The 19,477-nt window shown below is 48.3% G+C and overlaps 1 protein-coding gene across 1 annotated transcript in view; it reads right to left on the bottom strand.

Annotated features, from left to right (window-relative positions):
• The window catches only part of ANAPC5 (anaphase promoting complex subunit 5), a 29,436-nt gene extending 10,806 nt beyond the window's left edge, over nt 1-18,630 (bottom strand). The window contains exons 1-9 of the mRNA XM_036741730.1: nt 18,305-18,630; nt 15,516-15,595; nt 10,914-11,023; nt 9,644-9,842; nt 4,960-5,026; nt 4,212-4,313; nt 3,559-3,749; nt 1,575-1,656; nt 848-937 (exon numbers count right to left, since the gene is read on the bottom strand). Coding sequence (XP_036597625.1) covers nt 848-937; nt 1,575-1,656; nt 3,559-3,749; nt 4,212-4,313; nt 4,960-5,026; nt 9,644-9,842; nt 10,914-11,023; nt 15,516-15,595; nt 18,305-18,511 — 1,128 coding nt within the window. The 5' untranslated portion in view covers nt 18,512-18,630. The remainder of the gene's footprint in view (nt 1-847; nt 938-1,574; nt 1,657-3,558; nt 3,750-4,211; nt 4,314-4,959; nt 5,027-9,643; nt 9,843-10,913; nt 11,024-15,515; nt 15,596-18,304) is intronic.
• Nucleotides 18,631-19,477: the final 847 nt, after the last annotated feature.

Genomic DNA, 19,477 nt, shown 5'->3' on the forward strand with positions numbered 1-19,477 from the left:
ATACTAACCGTCAGCGATTCCTGACCCAAAACCCTTTTCGGGGGCCACTCAGACTCTGAACAGTCCTGGCCTTGTGAGGGCTGAGAGGAAGCAAGGCTGCACCAATGAGGCTTCTTCCCTAAAAGGGAGGGCATCCTCGCTAGGCACCATGGGGGGAGGGATGGGGCTTGCGCCCCAATTCCTCAAAGCCAGGAAAGGACAAGGCCCAATGTCTGGAGGCTGAGCAAAGGCAACAGTTCAAGCAGGGACTTTTAAAAATGAATTCCCCTCCCCTGGAATTGGGAGTAGGCAAATTACATCACTGGCTCCGGACACTATTAAAGGGGCAAAATGTTAGCCTTTCTCCTCTTTACTAAGTGTTGCGCTAAGCACCCATGACCTGTTATCACAAAACTAAAGAGCTAATAAATAAATGAATAAATAAATGCAAGCTAAAACGAAAGAGACTCAGGTGGGCTAGCAGAGTGCAGAGCACCAGGCCTGGAGTCAGGAAGGAACACTCCTAGCTGCGTGGCCATGAGCAAGTCACTTAACCCCCTGGGGCCTCAGTTTCTCCACCTCTAAAAGGGGTACAGCAGCTCCTACCTCACAGCACACCGTGAGGACCGACTCTAAAGCGCCACGCGTACCAGCTACTGTTACTACTATTATTTTCAGAGTCACATCTGAGAGCTGAGCTCCCTCAGGGATCAAGGGCAGAACTGGCTAAGTCTGTGTGTTGCTAGAATCAAACCAATCATGAAAGGAGTCCCTGCATCAGTCCAGGAGCGAGCAGAAATACGAACGAAGGCTCTGGCCGCCTCCTGCCTCCTGAGTGTAAGAAGCCAGAGTGGCAAGGGGTCCTTACCGGTAACCCAAAATGCACGGCTTTCTTCACCGAATGTTCCAACAGAACGCAGCTGTCGGATCTCTTCTGCTCCAAGATATAAAGCCAGCTCTGGAGGGGGAATCAAGAAAATGTATCACTGCAATGAAATAGCCAAAAAGATCCTGAAATTTCACTGTGAGACGCAGGAAGTATTAATGAGGGATCTGAAAAATCCTCAGAAACATGTGCTTTCAGAAATGAAGCGCCCGTACCAACCTGCCCTGCCTACATCTGACTGGCACTGATGACCCATCAATGATCTCTCTCCCCAGGAGAGCACCGCCCACAACCACCAGTGGCGGGTGTTGGAGAGAAAAGCAGAAAAGCTCTCCATGCCCTTCGATTAAGGGCTCAGGGCTCTAGGGTGATTGCTGAGCGGGTTCTGTGTTCGACACAAACTCATGCTTGCTGACTCTGAGTCTTGCAGGCCGTTGCCTCAGCCAGTGTCTAAGTTTGGCCTATGCCTTTTTATCACCACACTGAAGGAAGGAGGAGGTCAAAGGCTTGCCTTTGGCAGTGAGGGCTAGGTTAAAACACCTAAGTCATAAAAGCTGGATAAGAAGAGAGTGTGTTTCAGATTTGGATATTTGGATAACTCAGACCAGGTGAGACTCTCATCCCTGCCAACATCTGGGGGGCATCATCATCCCACCTGCCTCAGACGGGATGCCCCGGAAGATGGCCTAGCAGGGCCTGGCTGCCTTACCAAGCAGTGCTGGAGACACACATGGTCGTTGGATTCCTGGGCAATCCTGATGGCCTCCTGCAGGGCAAGCTCTGCCTGTTGGCTAATGACAGACTAAGCATTACTATCCCCTTCATGTTAAACACATACAAGGCTCATGCAGAAGCTGAAGAAGTGACAGAACACCACTTATGTCCTCCTTATATGGCTCTGACATCTGGCCTAGAAGACACAGACTGGCCTCCTTCTGGCAGGACCCCAAGCACCAGGGCACGCTCCTTTGTGATGGCAACGTTCAGACACGGGAAGGTGCCCCTCACTTAAGGAGATGGAAGAAATGGCTGTCCCCCACCTTAGCTCTAAAGATTTCTTTTTACAGACCCCATTTCTGTCCTCTGACGTAGGATGCCTTCTCCTGTCCCCATCTCTCCAAATCTTAGACATCCCTCCAGGTTCCTCAAGTCCCACCCAGGGAAGCCTTGATCCCACAGACCTGAAGTCTCTCTTGTTGGCTGCCAGGTGGCACAGGTGCTGAAAATGACAGCTCCATTTCTATCCCAAGTTTAGACTGGCCCAACATTTTAAATGCAGCCTCTCATTAGATCCTCACAACAAGCCTGTGAGGAGTGCTGGGCCTGGAGTCAGGAAGACTCACGTTCCAATCTGGCCTCAGACACCTCCTGGTTGTGTGACTCTGGGCAAGCCCCTTAACCCGTGCTGCCTCAGTTTCTTTATCTATGAAACAGGGATAATAGCAGCGCCCACCTCCCAGGGTTATAGTGAGGATCAAATGAATTCTCTGTAAAGTGCTAGAGAGACGCTGGCTGGGGTCATCATTATCATTCCTGGGTGTATCCACAGAAGCTCCTTGAGGGCAGGCATCAGAGCTGGCGATTTCTTCCTGTCCCCCAATGCCCTGCACGGTGAGTGCTTGTGGAGAGAACACCAACAGCAACGTGAAAGGGGCATTTCTACACTGAAGTTTATTTCAGAAAAGGATGAAGTAGAAATCTTCCAAACATATTCTTATCAGTGGGAAGCACCGCCCCCCCCCAATTTGATTTAGTCCTTCAGCATCACCCTCAGCACCGAGCTACTGAAGAAATCCCCAGGGTCAGAACTAGAACAAGAGCCCCCACAGGAAGATGCTCAGCAGAGGGGGAGAGTGAATCAATAGGGCTTGGAAGAAACAGAGCCCAGAAGCCGGCTAGACGTCCTTATGGAGCAAGGCTTGGGGTCACCTGAGCAGGTAAGTGTCTGCTAGGAAGAAAGGGAACTAAGGACAGGGTGGGGAGGAGCTGTGCACCTGGCAGTTTACCAACTTCCCACTGGTGCTGGCCAGAGGCTGTCAGACAAACACCTGAACAATGCCAGGTTCTCGGCTGCTTTGGCACTGCCATGTCAGAAAAATCCAGAGGCCGCAAATTTCTGTGACAGTTCTCTGGACACCTCCCCATCTCTGACAAGGCAAGTCATAAAGCTGAACCAAGGCTCAGGAAGCGGGAAAGCACTTTAATAAGAAAGTCACCCTTCACCCGCAGCAACTGACACACTCACTGCCCTAAGATGCCTATGCCGTGACAGATGCTTCACCATGGAAGCCTCTGAATCTCCAGAAGGCTCTGGGCAAGTGTCCAAACCCAAGTACAGGCCATTTCTGCACTAGACAAGGCCATCCCTGGGGCCTGTGCAATTTCCTACCCTGGACTTCTGCAGAGGAGGTCATAGGCCTGCCCTGGATGGAACAAGAAGAATGGCTACAGGGATTCCAGACCCTTTTGGCACTGTGACTATGAATATGACACACCAGAAGGGTAACCACAGAGAACCCAGACCAGGGCAGTGACCTTCAGTACAGACATGAAGGGCACCTGGGAAGCAGCCCAGGGCAAGGGCTTGAACCCTCTGCTGAGGTTGGGGCGGGGGGGGCAATGACCACTGACCAGTTCTATCCCTGAGCTTTTCCTCCATGTTCATGTGGAGAAAGGGAGACACAGGAACTTACTAGTGTCCGAATCGGCAGTGCAAGGCAGCCAGATTGAGAGCAGCGTATCTCAAGCTTCGCCCATAGCCTTCATCCCCGTTGCTTTTGCTCTCTGCCCCAGTGAGAATCAGGCGGTCAAAATAATGGAGAAGACTGTGCGTAGAACTAAAAACGTCTTGGACCCGAAGACTGTTTAAGTAGCTTAAGTAATGCTAAAGTCAAAGACAATGAACAGTATTTACAATTTTCTACTACTTGTGGAAATCGGTTCTTAAAGACTGCATGGCAGAGTAACACAGTGATCCCCGGCAGCACATAAGACTCTATCATTGCGGTTAGAGGATGACAGTCCTTGCTAATTTTCCCTCCTCTATGCCAAAGTAAACACTGCTCACAATTCACACAGCTCCCAAGTGGCTTAGATTGCAGGACTTTCAAAAATAATTTCACACTGAAATCCGCATCACATCATAGACTTGTTAGGGCCCATGTGCTGCAAAACATGATTCATGACTTTTTGAAATTCTATTTAATTAAGAAGAACCAAGATGAAAAACAATTGTGCTTCAAAGCAGTCTGAGTTAAAAATAACATTTACAGTGTGGTATTATTGTCAAAACGAGTGTGGCTAGTCTGATTCCAATTCTCAGAAGATGGCGTGTGGAAAGACTTACCGCTTCGGCAAAGTCGGGATTAAATTTCAACAAGTTATTCAATTCTCTCTGTAAAGAAGCTGGAGTGAGAGCTTTCGTCTCATCGTTCTTTAATAAAGAAGCCTGAAATGAAAATAATAAATCAGCTTCAAGAAAATGCAGAGAAATGTAAGCTGAGGATCACATGATAATCCTTTCCTGCAGATGTGGGCTCAGAGAAAGTTTCATAAAGAGGTCAGTGATGCTTAAGTATCAGCCCTAGATTAAGTGATGATAGGGCTTGACCTCCAACTACATACGATAGCCCCTTTATCCAGACAGGTTTTTCCAATTTGTTAAAAATACATCTGCTGAGATCATTTCTTCAAGCTTATCTGGGGCTCTGGCCGCTAAAATGTGCAGATACCAGCAGAGAGCACACTACTCCCAAGTTAAAGGAGGGGAAAGCCCACGGCGCCACCCCCTAAGGCGGGCCACCACAGCAGGCTGGGTCACTGTTGTGTGGCATCACCCCACATCCAGCTGCACCGCTGAGGTGCCACAGGAGGCATCTTTCCCATGCTAGTGGAAGGAAACCACAAGCAGGGAAACCCGAAGGCTGTCAGAGGATGGTATCCATCACCACAGACAGCATCACTGGCCAGGGACTGAGGGAAATGCTGATGTCTGGTGGATTTGTGGATAAACCCAGCGGTATTAAGATCTACTTTGGATCACCACATGGAAGGGGCAGGGCAGTTCAGGCTGCCTTGCTGCAAAGTTAACGCACCTGTTGGGAAAGGAAATATTCAGCCTGTTTCTGGGAAAGAGGCCCACTGCAAGAGATCTCCTCCTCTCTGAAAAAAGAGAAAGACTGTGAGCATGAGGAAGGGCAGCAAACACAGCTACACCACCAAAGCCAGAGAGGGTTTCCTATGAGACCACCTCAAAACTCTTCCTAACAGATTTTCTTTCAATTTCTAAATAAGAGTCAGGATTAAAAACAGGGCAAGAATTCCCACTTTGGAATGATGGTCAGATCTAGAAGTAAATTCAGAGCCCCCCCAAGAAAGCAGCATCATGTAGTGAGACAAGCCTCAGAGAGAGACCCGGGTTCAAGTTCTGGCTCTAACTGTGGCCACGTATGGAGGGCCCCCACCCTTGCCATCCAGATCCATTACAAATGGCCTCTATGTTCTGGAATTGCAGCTGGGTCCCTTGATTCCTCCTTGACCGATGCGTTATCCCCCTCCCCACAGTAGCTGTTACAAACCTTTTCATTTCTCCTCAAGCCTCCTAGCCCCTCCCCACACCCTCCGGACACCCTCTTCATTGTTCGATGCTCCTCACAAGGTACGTCTCCTCCCTTCCCAATTACACAGTTCGGATGACCTCAACAGCCCCAAATCTTCCTTTGCTCCAGTAACCCAGGAAGAGGGGCCCATTTCCAGGTCAAGGCCAACCCCTCCTCCTGAGCCTCTACTCCCATTCTCTCCTCTCTCCTTGGGAGCTCGAATCCAGGACCAGACCATCTCTCGAATCTTCAGTCTTCCTCATCCAAGAGGGTGCCTCCCCTATTGCATACAAACACACCTAAATCTCCATCCTAAAAAATCCTTCTCCTGACCCCACCATTGATCCTCCTTCACCAAATTCTTAGAAGTTGTCTCCATCCGTCACCGGCCCTTTCTTACCTCCTGCTTCCTTCCCGACCCCTCCCAGTGTGGCTTCTAAACCTACCCTCTCCAAGATGACCAATATCTAAACTGCCAAATCACAGATCAGAGCTCTAGAGCTGGAAGGGACCTAAGATACCCATGGCCTTTCTCAGTCACTCTTCTTGACCTATATACAGGCAGCATCTGACACTATGGACCACCCCCTCTCCAAAAACAGTCCATGGGTTTTTGAGACACTGCCCCCTCCAAGCTCTTCTCTGGCCTATCTGGTCCCTCCCTTCCAGTCTCCTTTGCTGGGTTCTGGTTTCACATTAGCAACTGTCTAGTGGACATTTTTTTAAAATCCCTCACATAGATACAAAAATTTTTACCATTAATTTTTTAAAAAATTTTGAGTTCCAAATTCTCTCCCTCTCCTCCTTCCCATCCCCCTCCTTGGGAAGGTAAGCAATTTGCTACAGATTACACACGTGCAGTATGCAAAACACTTCCATGTTATCCATGTTACAAAAGAAAATGAAGAACAAAAAAAAACCAACCCAAGAATAGTAAAAAAGTAAAAAAAAAAAAAGTATGCTTCAGACTGCATTCAAACTCCATCATTGGCTCTCTGGAGATGGGCAGCATTTTCCATCACAGGTTCTTCAGAATTGTCTTGGATCACTGTATCACTGAGAAGAGCTATGTCATTCACAGCTGATCATCACACAGCGTGGCTGTTACTGTGTACGATGTTCTCCTGGTTCTGTTCCCCTCACTCAGCATCTGTTCATGTAAGTCTTCCCAGGTTTTCCTGAGAGCTTCCTGCTCGTCATTCCTTATAGCACAATACTATTCCATCCCAATCACCTACCACAGCTTGTTCAGCCACTCCCCTACTGATGAGCATCCCTTCAATTTCCAATTTTTCCGCCACCACAAAGAGAGCTGCTATAAATATATCTATACATATAGATGCTTTTCCTTTTTCTTTGATCTCTTGGGATACAGACCTAGTAGTGGTATTGCTGGTCAAAGGGTAGGCACAGTTTGGTAGTCTTTTGGGCACAGTTCCAAACTACTCTTCCAGAATGGCTGGATCAGTTCACAACTCCACCAACAATGCATTAGCATCCCAATTTTTCCACATCCCCTCCAACATTTATCATTTCCCTTTTCTGTCATATTAGTTAATCTGGTACCTCAAAGTTGTTTTAATTTGTATTTCTCTAATCAATAGTGATTTAGAGCATTTTTTCTAGATACTTTTGATTTCTTCTGAAAACTGCCTGTTCATATCCTTTGATCATTTATCAATTGAGGTAACTCATTTTTTTATAGATTTTACTCAGTTCTCTACACACTGGAGAAATGAGGCTTTTATCACCCCTGCCAAAGCCTCTGCAGCATCCAAATTAGAGCTTGGGCTTCTCTGAGAGTGCTGAAGGGAAGAGTTCCGACAATCGGAGAGAGGCGACTTCCACAAGGGAAGGAAGAAAAGACAGCCTCCCACAGCAGGGAGGAAGGAAGCCAGGCCACAAGGAAGGAAAAGGATATAGAAAGGGCACCTGAGCAAAGGCAGAGTGGCGGGAAAGGGACAGCGAATAGCTACGTCAGGCTGGTACATAAGGTTCTTGCTGGTAAGGAATAAGTGGGAGCCAGAATACACAGGCCCTGAACAGCAGACTGAGTGGCTTCAACTTCTCTGCTAGGCAACGGGGAGCCGCTGAAGGTGTTGGAGGAGGGGAGGCACATGATGAAAGGATAATGTGGCCTGGGCGTGAAGGATGAATGAGAGAGGAGAACAGAAGTGGGGAGACAGTGAGGAGGCCACGGCAGGAGCCAATAAAGACCTGGTCAAGGCCTGGGATCCTACAAGTTGTCAGCAGTTACTAGTATGAAAGCAAATACATTTTTTCATCTTGCAAACCGGACGACTTCTACATTAAATTGCCAGTGGCCACTTCCAGGGGGTCCCTTGGCAGCACTGGCTGAGGCAAGCCCCCACGGCCTGACCCAAAGTCTGGCACAGCCAAGCCCCCGCTGCTGCCACCGTAAGGGCTGAGACCAGAGATGCCAGGGGAGGCCCGGACTGGTCTCATCCTGCAAATGCAAATGCCGCCACTTGGTGGCAACAAAGCAAATTTAAAGCTAGTTTCTATTACAGCATTTCCCAAGCAATCTGCCAAAAGTACAAGGGAAAAGACACCATCTTCGTTCTCTCCTTTCCAAAAGAGCTTAGCTCCTGTTTTACCAGAAGAACAGCAAGGGCCTCCATGGGGGTTTTGGAAAACTAAGTGCGTGGTGTTCAAGACACGAACAGTCCTTGTTCCCCACCTTCCCAGTTTTACCAAGAGTGACTAGGTGAGGAAAAGGAATGTTAAAATAGAGGTTCTTTAAAGGAGCAGAGATTTTGAGCAGGAAGGCCTCATGATGTCATTTTAGAGAACTCCCTAATTTTATGGAACACAGAAGAAACTGAGACCCAGAAAAATTAAGTGACCTGCCCCATTATACCCATGTACGAAGCAGCAGAGCTGGAATTCCATCCCAAGACCTCTGCCTCTCAATCTTTCGAGTGCATCAAAGACTCTTGAAGGGAGGGAAGGAGAGAAAGGGAAAGAGAGCAAAATACTCTTTCATAAGGCAATCCAAGGTCATGAACTGAACACCACCACAAAAGCTGCCTTTCTAACCGAGAGCAAACGGTGGATCACAGGACTCTGACAAAGCCCTGACAGCAAGCAAAGTGACTTCTTTTCAGACCAACAATCAGCATCATGATGCTTAATGAGAAGGAGGGATGAGCAGCGAGGCACAGTGGAGAGAGGGCTTGTCTTGGAGACATCCTGGCTGTGAGCAGGGACGGGTCATTTACCTCCCCTAAGACGAAAAGTTCCAAACAAATGGCCAGCTGCATCTGTGGAAGACATTTCCACTCTGGAAGTTCCCCACGTCAGTGAAATCCTAGGCCCGGACCACCCCTCTCCCAGAAGACAGCTCAAAGACACATCACACTGCAGCTTCTCCTTTCTACGACTTGGAGCCTCGACAGAAACAACGCTGAGCTCACTGTGCAACAAGTCCTGTCCTCAAGGAGCTTACGATCTAGTCAGAGGAGCCAGCATAGGCACCTCTGGACGTACAGAAAATAAACACGAGGTCATGGGGCCAGGAGAGGCGGCAAACAGAGGAGCCTTGAAGGAGGAGACAGGGAGACAGATTCCAGGCCAAGGGGACAGCCGAGGAAAGGGCACCAGGTGAAACATCACACGTGAGTGACACTGAGAAGAGTCTGGCTTTACAGGAAATGCAGCAAGTGGATCCAGGCAAACCACAGGTGGCCAAGACGTCTACTGAAGCCCTAAGAAAGCCCTTTAACCCACACCTGGAGCGTGTAAAGCCAATGGGTTCTTTTCATAGATCATAACTGAGAGCTGAAGGGATCACCTAGACCAACTCCCTCATTGTACAGATGGGGAAACTGAGCCCCAGAGAGAGGCAGTGATTTGGCCAGTGTCATTAGAAATGGCAGGCAGAGCCAAGATCTGAACCCAGGTCCTTGGTCTCTGAATGCAGAGTACTTTCTGCTGCAATCCCAGCCTTGTGGATGTTGGAAAACAGCTGGTTTCTCTTCAATAGTCTCACATATTCACCCTCCCTGTACACAATTAATTTGCCTAGTAAATAAATCCTTCCATTGTAGACAGTGCCAAGGTAAACGCTGTCTAGATTCTGAGTGAACAGCACCCATCTATCCCTGGCCAGCGTGCTGTCTCAGCCAGGGGATGTGTGTCAGCAGACCAAAGGGTTTACCTTGAAGGCACATCCAGATCTTCTCTTTCCATCGTCCCCACGAGCTGCCCCTCAGGGCTGGTCATGTCCATCTCAGCCTCTTCCACAGCTGCCTTTTTTTCTGCATTTTGAAAGTATTCCTGCAGGGCGGTGTACAGCTTGTACACCTGACTGAAAGAAAGCTTATTGTATGCCAAGATCATGTGACGCAGAAATAAGCCTGGAAGACACAATGCATTTAAGTTTAGTTAATTATGATAGTAGAGGGCTGGACTTGTGAGGGCATTGAGACGGGGACCTCCCAGTATGGAAACTCCCTCTGCGCATCCAGAGTAGCAAGAGAACTGCCCTGGGCAGTGAGAATTCTGTGACCTGGACACCGTCACACATCTAGCATGTGTCCGAGGCAGCATTTGAACCCGAGTCTCTGTAACTCAAAGGCCTTCTAGCCTCATGCTATGTGATCTTTAGGTAACCTACAATTAGTAGGCTCTAGACAAAAGTTTGCTAAATTGAATAGTGATCTTTAAATACAGATGCCAGAGATTTTGAGTAGTACAAACTATTTAAATTTCATTTAAAACTGCAGTAATCCCAAAGGTCAAACTGGAAAGACGTCATTCCTATGCTTGTGAAGTTTAGCTACTATCAGTCCTCTGTGGAAAACTCAGGGATGCTGGATGGGAGCAGTCCCTAAAAGACCGCACACATGAACTTGGTGAAGCAGGCTGATGCATGAATGCAAAGGAGAGCACGGATGAATGGACAGGGGTGAGTACTGAGGAATAACCTGTCCATATGATCTGAAGAAAAGACTCTTCTATTTGACCAAGATTTCAATGGAGAAACAGTGCAGCGTGGTAAACTGAGGGCCAACCTTGGAGGCACAAAGTTCTGGGTTCAAGTCTCGGCTCTGACACATACTGTCCACAACCACAGAGAAGGCCTTAACCTGTCAGCTCCCTAAACCTGCAGATTACAGGTAAGTTGCTGATCCCCTTCAGTACAGGGAACTTCCATACCAGAAATTTTCCTTACCAATGAAATCAGAGAGCTGCCTACCCTCCCTCCCCCAATGATAAAGTTAGTACTTTGTGATTAGACAAAGGCATAGAGTGCTTGCTATGGACTGGTTATCAGATAGAGCTTTCAAAAGGCATTGGCTGATACAAAGAACCAGCTTGCCCTGTTGGAACACCATGGAGATGCACTACAACAAAGAGCTGTGTACTCTGGGGGCAGCTAATGCACAGAAGCGCTCGCTCTCTGACCCTCCTGGAGCAGCCCATACCTACGACACTCGTTTTGTGAACCTCAGGGTCAGTTCCAGAGAAGGAATCCGAAAGGTCATCAAAGAATTGCTCCATATCCTTCAGCTCCCCTTCAGCCATGAGCTTGATTCTGAATGAAAACATTTAGAACCATTCATTTTTATAAAGTCCTATAACCCTCGACCATTTTATGTTTCACAAGGAAGTCTATGATTAACCTACCCCACCACTGTTTCACACTGCAGTGAGGGAGGGAGGGAACCTTGGGGGGAAGGGCATTTCAGACAGAGGAGCAGGGGGCGGGGGGGGGGGGGGCTGGTGCGCAGAGGGGAAGAGTGGGGCTACCCTTCATTCACAGAAGAAGAGGCACACAGTTGATCAGACATGAATCCCAGGATCCCACAGCAGGAACTATATCCAAAGGCTATTAAAACAAAGGCACTTTCCTTACAAAAATACAGCAGGGTGAATTACAACAGCAAAAATCCAGAAGCAATCTTATCTACTTCTTCAGGCATGTGGCAGACCACCCAGTGGAACACGAGCTCCTTGAAGGCAGGGACTGTCCCATTTTCATCTTGGGCTTTGTACCCCACAGCCAAGTACACTGTAGGCAACTAATACATGCTTACTGAATTGATGTCCACTGGCTGAATACACCTATCATTCCATATCAATGTAATGAAACCAGACAGTCCCATAAAAACAGATAATATGAATACAGCAAAATAGAATCTGTAATAAGTAATGCAAAGTCCCGAGAATATACAAACATACAGACTATGACCAGACAGAAACAAACAGCAACAAAACTTATCAAATACACAAATGAAGTGATATTGGAAAGAACGAATGATTACCATTTACATGACTACTTTGAAAATCAAATATTATAGGGCTAATGGTTTTACACAGGAGCCAATTCTCCATTGTGTGTTTATGTTAAGCGTTGTTAAATTTATTATTTCAAAACGCATTTTTTTAAAAAGAAACTATTTACAAGACCAGAGACAAGAGAACCATGACATACGACAAAATCTCCAAGAATATTATTTCCACATTCCCATAAAACAATATCCCAGGTCATTTTCTTCAGTGCCACAAAATTTACCAAAGGATAATGGCACCAGGTGTGGGGATCAATGCCTGCAATCAATCCCAGTGAATCAACTGAGCTTAGGCATTCCGAGCTGCAGTGGGCTCAGCCAATCAGGTGTCCTCGTTACCTTAGGGGGAAAGGCAGGGAAGGGACAGGCTTCCTAAGGGACAGACCAGCCCTGGTTGGAAATGGAGCATGGTCAAGTTCTCACACCAAAAATGTCAGGAAGAGGGCCCACAAGCAGCTGCTGCACCTCTAGGCTGGGTGAGACACAGAGCAGCCAGTCTCAAAACTTAAGGGAAAGAAAAGATGACTCTCACATCTCAGTAAAGGTGGGAGACTACAGCAGAACACCACAGACACTGCTATCCATTATCACATACAGCACCGTATCAGCTATTTTGGCTTAACTGGTCTCCTTTGTTACAAGGGGAATGTTCCAATCTGGGGTTGGGAATCAAGTATCTATTCAGAAATGAGTGTTATATAAAAACAAAAGATAGCAAAAAAAACTTCCTTTAAAAAAAGGGAGAGAGAGAGATAAGCAAAGATTTATTTATCTGTTGCTGACTGGAGAAAATGTGATAGAACAAAACAGTAAACTAAGATTCCAGAGACCTTGCTAACTACAGGACCTTGGCCAAGACCCTTGATCTCCCTGGGCCTTATGTATCATCACCTGTAAAACTAAGTGGTTGAATGTGAATGATCTCTACAGAGCCTTCCAAATCCAACATCTAGTAGTTCTAAAAGAAAACTGGAACAACAAACAGACAGTGAACTCTGGGCTAGTCACTTAACCCTGTCTGCCTCAGTTTCTTCATCTGTAACATGAGCTGGAGAAGGACATGGCAAACCAGTCCAGTACCTTTGCCAAGAAAACCTCAAAGAGTTGGACATGACTGGAAAACAACAACCAAGCCCAAGGACAAAATCTGAGACCTGGAAGAACTCTCAGAAATTGCCTAGAACAAATCACTCATTTTGCAGCTGAGGAAATTAAGCCCTGGGTTGCCCAGAGCAAGCTAAGGGAAGAAACAGATTTCTTGGGTCTCAGGCTAGCATTTTTCCCACTATTTCAAATTATGGAGTTTCTCAAAAGACTTTCTGGGTACTTTCAAAAGACTTTAATTTCATAGGACTGACTTTTAATCATTTAAGTATTTAATTCCTCTTCAAAATGCAGTCATGTCTGACTCTTCTGGGCCCCACTGTGGGGTTTTCTTGGCAAGGATATTGGAGTGGTTTGCCATTTCTTCCTCCAATAGATTAAAGCCAACAGGGTCAAGTGACTTGCGCAGGGTCACACAGATAATAAGTATGTGAAATCACTTTTGAACTCAGATCTTCCTGACTCTGGGCCCAGTGCGCTAACCACTGAACAATCTAGCTGCACATCTTCCCCTAAAAAACAAAAACAAAAAAACCCTACACAGGCTTTAGATCTGGAAGAGAAATTACAGATCAACTAACTTGACTCAGTCATTTTAGAGAGGAAGAAGTTGAGGCCCCACAAGAAAAGGGACTTCCCCAAGGGTACACGTGTTATTCTGGGCCAGTCGGGATGTGAAATCAGATCCTGGGGCGCTGCAGTTTGTACTGCACCCCAAACCATCAATAGGAAAACTAAGTCTCCACTTTCTGTGCCTCAAAAGTGGAATGACAAGAGTGAGGGAAAGAGAGAAAGAGATTTTCAGGAGGTAACAAGGCGAGAGTTGGGCGGTGGAGAACGTGTGTATGTGTGTGGGGGTCTGTGTGTTGTGTCCTGGGAAAGCTGGATTTGCCCGTGAGTCCACAGAGAAAACAAAGCAGTGTCTGAGGCAGAATGACCCGAGCTGCAAACGGTGGAAGACAGAGGAAAGCAGGGGAATAGAGCACGTGCACAATCTCCCAAGGAGGAAGGAGGCAGTCGTCACCTTCACAGCTGGTGTGAGCGGCCACTTCCTCATGGTAATAAGCGAATGGTGGAAAGGCACTATCTGACTTCATAACTCCCTTCTTTACCACTGATAGTTTTACTTGTCTCACGAATCTGAAATCCGGCCTCAGACACCCTGTGTGACCCTGGGCTGTTTTCTCATCTATAAAATGGGGATCGTAATGGTACCTACCTCCCAGAGTTGTGAGGATCCACTATGACAGCTGTAAATCGCTTAGCACAGAAGCTGGCTTATAACAAGTGCTAATATTAATGTCAGTTATTACCATTCTCACCTCAGACAGGGATGTTTATCTTTTGCCTACTGACCTGAGGGAAGGCCACCCACTGAAAACTGTGCAGAACAATAAGGAACCGTGAGCGCGCCACTCGCAGATTCGTGCAGCTGCTAACAAGGCCCGTAATTCCACAGCCAAGGAGCTTCCCTTCATCCAGAACTTCTAAGCCCCATCATGCACCAGACCCAGTCGAGACACTGGGGCCCCAAAGACAAAACCCAATCCTCCTTCCCAAGAAAAGAGAGGAGTTCTTAAGGCAAGCAAACCTCTGACTACGGCTTGTGTTCCTAATATAAACCTGTGCCACCACTACCAGGAAGGCCTAAAACAAACGTTTATATGACAAGGAGCACTTGGGAGAAGAGCCCAGCTCAGTCGCAGGGCTGCTCACACTACGACTCCTTAGAGGGCAATGCAGAGAAAGGGCCGGCCTGGAGTTGGGAGGGCGGGCCAGAAGCACTGACATGAGGCTGTTGAGGCAACTCTAAGCATCTCACCTGACCTCTCCAGCATCAGCTTCTGCATCTGTACAATCATTACTTGGACTAGATGCAGACCACCATGTCCAGCTCTATGGCCTATGGCCTTCAAACTGCATCTACTAATGCTGCTTAAGCATTTCCCTTTGTTACAAGGTTTGGGGGAGAAGAAAAGAGAGGAAAGATGGGGGAGGGGCAGTAGGTGGTATAAAAAGAAACATAAAAATAAAAGACACCAACAAATCTAGACCATCAATCCCAACCTTCAAAGTGTGTCTTTGCTTCTGTGAACCTTAGGTTCATCTGCAAAATGGACATGGTAACATCTGCCCTGCCTACAGTCCCCATAGGATTAGGGGATCAAGGGCTGGCCTGGGAGAAAAGCAGCTGAGGTGGACTCTTCCTGGCTGTGTGACTTCAGGGTCCCAGCCAACCAAGCTTCTAAAGGAGCTATCGATCTGCACTAATGGGAGGCGTGTCCCACACCAAGGAAACCCTGGTCTGTGTCTAGTACCCTGCCCCGCCCCCCAACAGAGCCCCTCCCACTGTCTCTGAACTAGTCTTAGCATTAAACCACCTGCCACTCACTCCCTAAATTATTTTGGCTTTTTTGATAATTATCGAAGTTGTGCAGCAAAGGTAGAGATGTGCAGTTCTACTTTTCAAAGCACTCATAAAAAAAGAAATGAATTTCTTTTTAACATGAAAACCTTCCCATGTGAGCTTCAAGGAAGCAACACTATCAAGGTGTATTTGCCCAGGGTTTACTTTTATTCCCATCCACCTGAACACTTCTTCAAACTGATACTAGAAAAAGGGGGATTTACCTGATTTGAACTGAATTTGCCAACTGTGGACAGGACTCATCGATTGCCTTGTGGAGCCGAGTTAACGTCATATCGGGGCCCTAGGTGACATTAAAGATGAAAAAGGAAAGGGTGTGAACAGACAGGTTTGAGATTGAACACTGACAAATAGCCGATTTGTCCACTTCTTGTGTTCCTCTTCTCTCTCACCCCCATGAGCTAATCCCCCTTCTCTGACCTAAACCAATAAGGAGTAATTAAGTACCTACTGAGTCAGACACCAGGATAAGTGCTGGGCATGCAAAGACAAAAATAAAAACCTCTGCCCTCAAGGAGCTTCTATACTCCTGCAGAGACATACAAATAGGTAAGTGAACGAGTGATCATCTGAGGAAGGAGAGAGTGCTAACAATTTGGTGGGGATCAAGAGAGGCTCCTGATGGGAAGCAGAAAAAGAGCTAAACCTAGAAGCAAGTTGGGAATTCTAAGAACTAGGGATTGGAGGGAGAGAATTCAAGGTATAAAGGTTAACCCACAAAGAGGCAGGAGAGGCCAAGAAAGAGCAATCAGGCCAGTTAGCCAGAGTGCGTGAAGGGGAATATCATGAAACAAACTCAGAAAGGGAGGATGGCTGGGGAAAGCTTTAAATGCTGAGTGGCAAAGGTTGTATTTTAACCCAAAGGTCCAACTAGAGGATAAACTAGGTCTTGAGCAGTGAAGTAACACAATCAAACTTGTGCTTGGGAAAATTACTGCCACAAGTGTGTGGAAAAAGACCCCAAACTTTCTTAAAACAAAGGACTCCTTTCCTGTGAGTGGTCCACAGCCCTGCCAAGCACACATCTTTTTTGTATCTGGGTGGAGGATGAAATGGAATGGAGAGTCCAATGTTGCTGCAAGGGTCCAGGGGGACAGATGAGGGCCTGACCTAGCAGCCATTTCAGTGCAGGAAAGGTGATCAATGCAAAGATGTCACAGGGTCACTAGCAGGAGGAGGGGGGTGAGCGCATAGAAGACACACACATCAAAGTCCCCAATGAGACTGGCCATGAGGGAGTCCCACACAGAACTCTGGGGCCAGGGGGAGGTCCTTTGGATGGCCTACACAGTGAAGCTAGTGACCCTTCTCTTTCCTGCCTTTGCTACCACAGTTCCTGCGCCTAGCATGCTCTCCCTCCTCCTCTTCTTTGCAGACAGACTCCTGACCTGTTCTTTGAAGTCCACCTCAATTACCAAGTCCTCCAGGAACCTACTTCCCATAGGAGTTGTAAAGCTAAATGGGTCATTTCTAACGTGCTTTGCCAACCTTAAATTACCACATAAACGATGGCTATTAATTAGCTATTTAACCATTCGACCCTGACAACAACCCTGCGAAATACGTGATATTACTATACAGATTTTAAAAAGAAGGAAACTGAGGCAGAGGGATTTAATTCACTTGTCCAGGGTCGCCCGGCTACTATGTACCAGAGGGGGAATTTAAACTGGGGTCTCACTCACTCTAAGCATAATATGCCTGACACATATTAAGAACTTAATAAACGTTTGTTGACTGAATCAACCCGTAGCGCATTGGAATCAGAGAATCTTCAGTTGGAAGGAAGCTCAGACACGTTCTAGTCCAATCCAAACCTGAAGAGGATCACCCGCTAAAACATTCTCAGCAAGTAGTCACCTGGCCTTTGCTCGGAAGACCTCTAGTGACAAGGAACACCCCCCACCACCACCACCGCAAGTGCTGCCCATTCCACTTTAGTCAGCTCTCACTGGTCCGGAATTTCTCTCCACCCATGGGTCCTGTTCTGTTCTCTGGGGTCAAAGCACACAAGGGTCTTCCCTCCATCCACAGGATGGTCAAATCCCTGAAAAACTAGAAGAGTAGAAAAAGCACCAGGCAAGCTTGCGATGGAAAAAACAAGTTCTAGAGTGATACTGACCAGCTATAAAACCGTGAGCACTTCACATGGCTCAGTCTCCCCTGATGAGAAATAAGGTGTGGGATTTTGGTGAGGTTGAACTAGAAATCTCGAAGGATCCCGTTCAGCTCCAAATCCCCCACCTTGCTGTCTCTCACTGTCTCACTCTGAGACTCAGCTTCCGTTTCTACAACACGGGGACCACGCGTGGGTGACCCGTCTCTCCCTCCTCATTGCAGCGCCTGAATTCCTTCCTAGCTCTGTTAAAATCTCACCTTATAGGAAAAGCCTTTCTCAAATCCTCTTAATTCTGGGGCCTTCTGGCTAATCATTTCCACTTTTCCTGCCTATAGCTTGTTTGTATATAGTTGTCTACACGCGGTCTCCCCCGTTGGACTACAAGCTCTTTGAGGGCCGGGGCTGTCTTTGCCTTTGTACCCCCGGAGCTTCATAGCAGGTGTGTAATTTCTTTGCCCAACAGACTGTAAGCTCCTTGGGGGCAGGGACAGGGCTTTGCGTTTCCTTGTATCCCCAACACTTAGCACTGTTCTTGGCGCACAGTCAGCGCTTAATACAGGCGTGTTTCCTTCCATCTTTCCCCGTTAGATGATAAGCTCCCTGGGGGCTGGGACTGTCTTTGCCTTTCTTTGTACCCCAGGCCCCTAGCACGGTGCCTGGCACCCAGCGGGTGCTTAATAAATGCTTGCAGACTGTCTCCCCCAGGGCCGCCGCTTAGTGGGCGTGCTCAGTCACCCTGAGGGCGGGAGTCCAGGGGCTCCATCTCCCCGAGCCCGCCGGCTCCTTCCGAGGGCCGGCACGCGGGCGGGCTAGGCCCGGGGCCGGGCGGGACCCCCGCCCCGGGCCGCCGTGGGGCCGGCGCGCGCGCGTCACCTGCAGCAGCGGCAGCAGGAGCTGGTTGAGCCGCCGCCGCTCCAGCAGGCCGATGGCGGAGCCGCCCGCGCGGCCCATCTCGCTCAGCAGCACGAGCACGGCGATCTTGTAGGGCGTCACCCAGTCCTTGATGCCGAACACGTTGGCGTGCACCACGCCGTTGGTCATCATGGGGTTGAAGTAGAGGCTCTCGTGCACGCTCGCCATGACGGCCGCCCCCGCCCCCGCCGCCGCCGCCGCCGCCGCCGCCGCCCACAGCGGCGACTCTCGGAGCCCCGGCTCCTCCAGCGGTAACAGCGGGCCCGTGCGCAGCGCCGTAACCCGGGAAACCAGGCACTTCCGGCCGGCTTGTGCCCGCGACAGCCAACCAGGGCGGCCGGGCCGGGTCAGGTGGGAGGGAGCCGACCAATGAGGAAGCAGAACCCGAAGCGGGACGGTGGAAGTTGTGCGGCGCGAGCTGTGCGCTGATAGATTACATCCCCGTGGAAACCAGCGCTGAAGTGGGAGGGAGTTCAAGGGTCCCCCGGGAAAGAGGCTCCGGCTGGGAGATAGGGAGCCTGGGAGGCCTACGGGAGATAGGGAGAGCGTAGTAACAGGAAGGAAGGAAGGAAGCATGCCACGCGCTTTACAAATATTTTCCCATTTGATCGTCACAACCATCCTGGAGGCGGGTGCTACTGTCATCGCCAATTTACTATTGAGGAAAGAGGTTAAGCGACTTGCCCAGGGTCATACAGCTAGTAACATTTGAACTCAAGCGCAGGGCTCAACCACGGGACCCGCTGGACCTGTGCTGTCACTGATGTAGGGAACTAACAGGCGAGAAAGCGCAGGCACTTTCTCTACCATTTGTAGTCCTAGAGAATTGCCTGGAGCTCTGAGAGATTATGTGTCCGACCAGGGGTCACCGGGCAACATGGTTCAGAGGCAGGATTCGAACTCAGGCCTTCCTAACTCAGGCCTTACTTTATCTCATTTCTGTCTCACAACAACCTTGTCAAGGAAGGAAGGAAGGAAATATTGATGCTAGCTACAACAATAATAATAACACATTATTACATTATAGCTAGCATTTATATAGCGCTCTAAAGTTTGCAGAGCACTTTACAAATGTCTCATTTCGTCCTCACAATACCTCATTTCATCCCCATTTTACAGATGAGGAAACTGAGG

Source organism: Trichosurus vulpecula, chromosome 1, assembly GCF_011100635.1.
Source record: "Trichosurus vulpecula isolate mTriVul1 chromosome 1, mTriVul1.pri, whole genome shotgun sequence".
NCBI classification, from domain to species: domain Eukaryota; kingdom Metazoa; phylum Chordata; class Mammalia; order Diprotodontia; family Phalangeridae; genus Trichosurus; species Trichosurus vulpecula.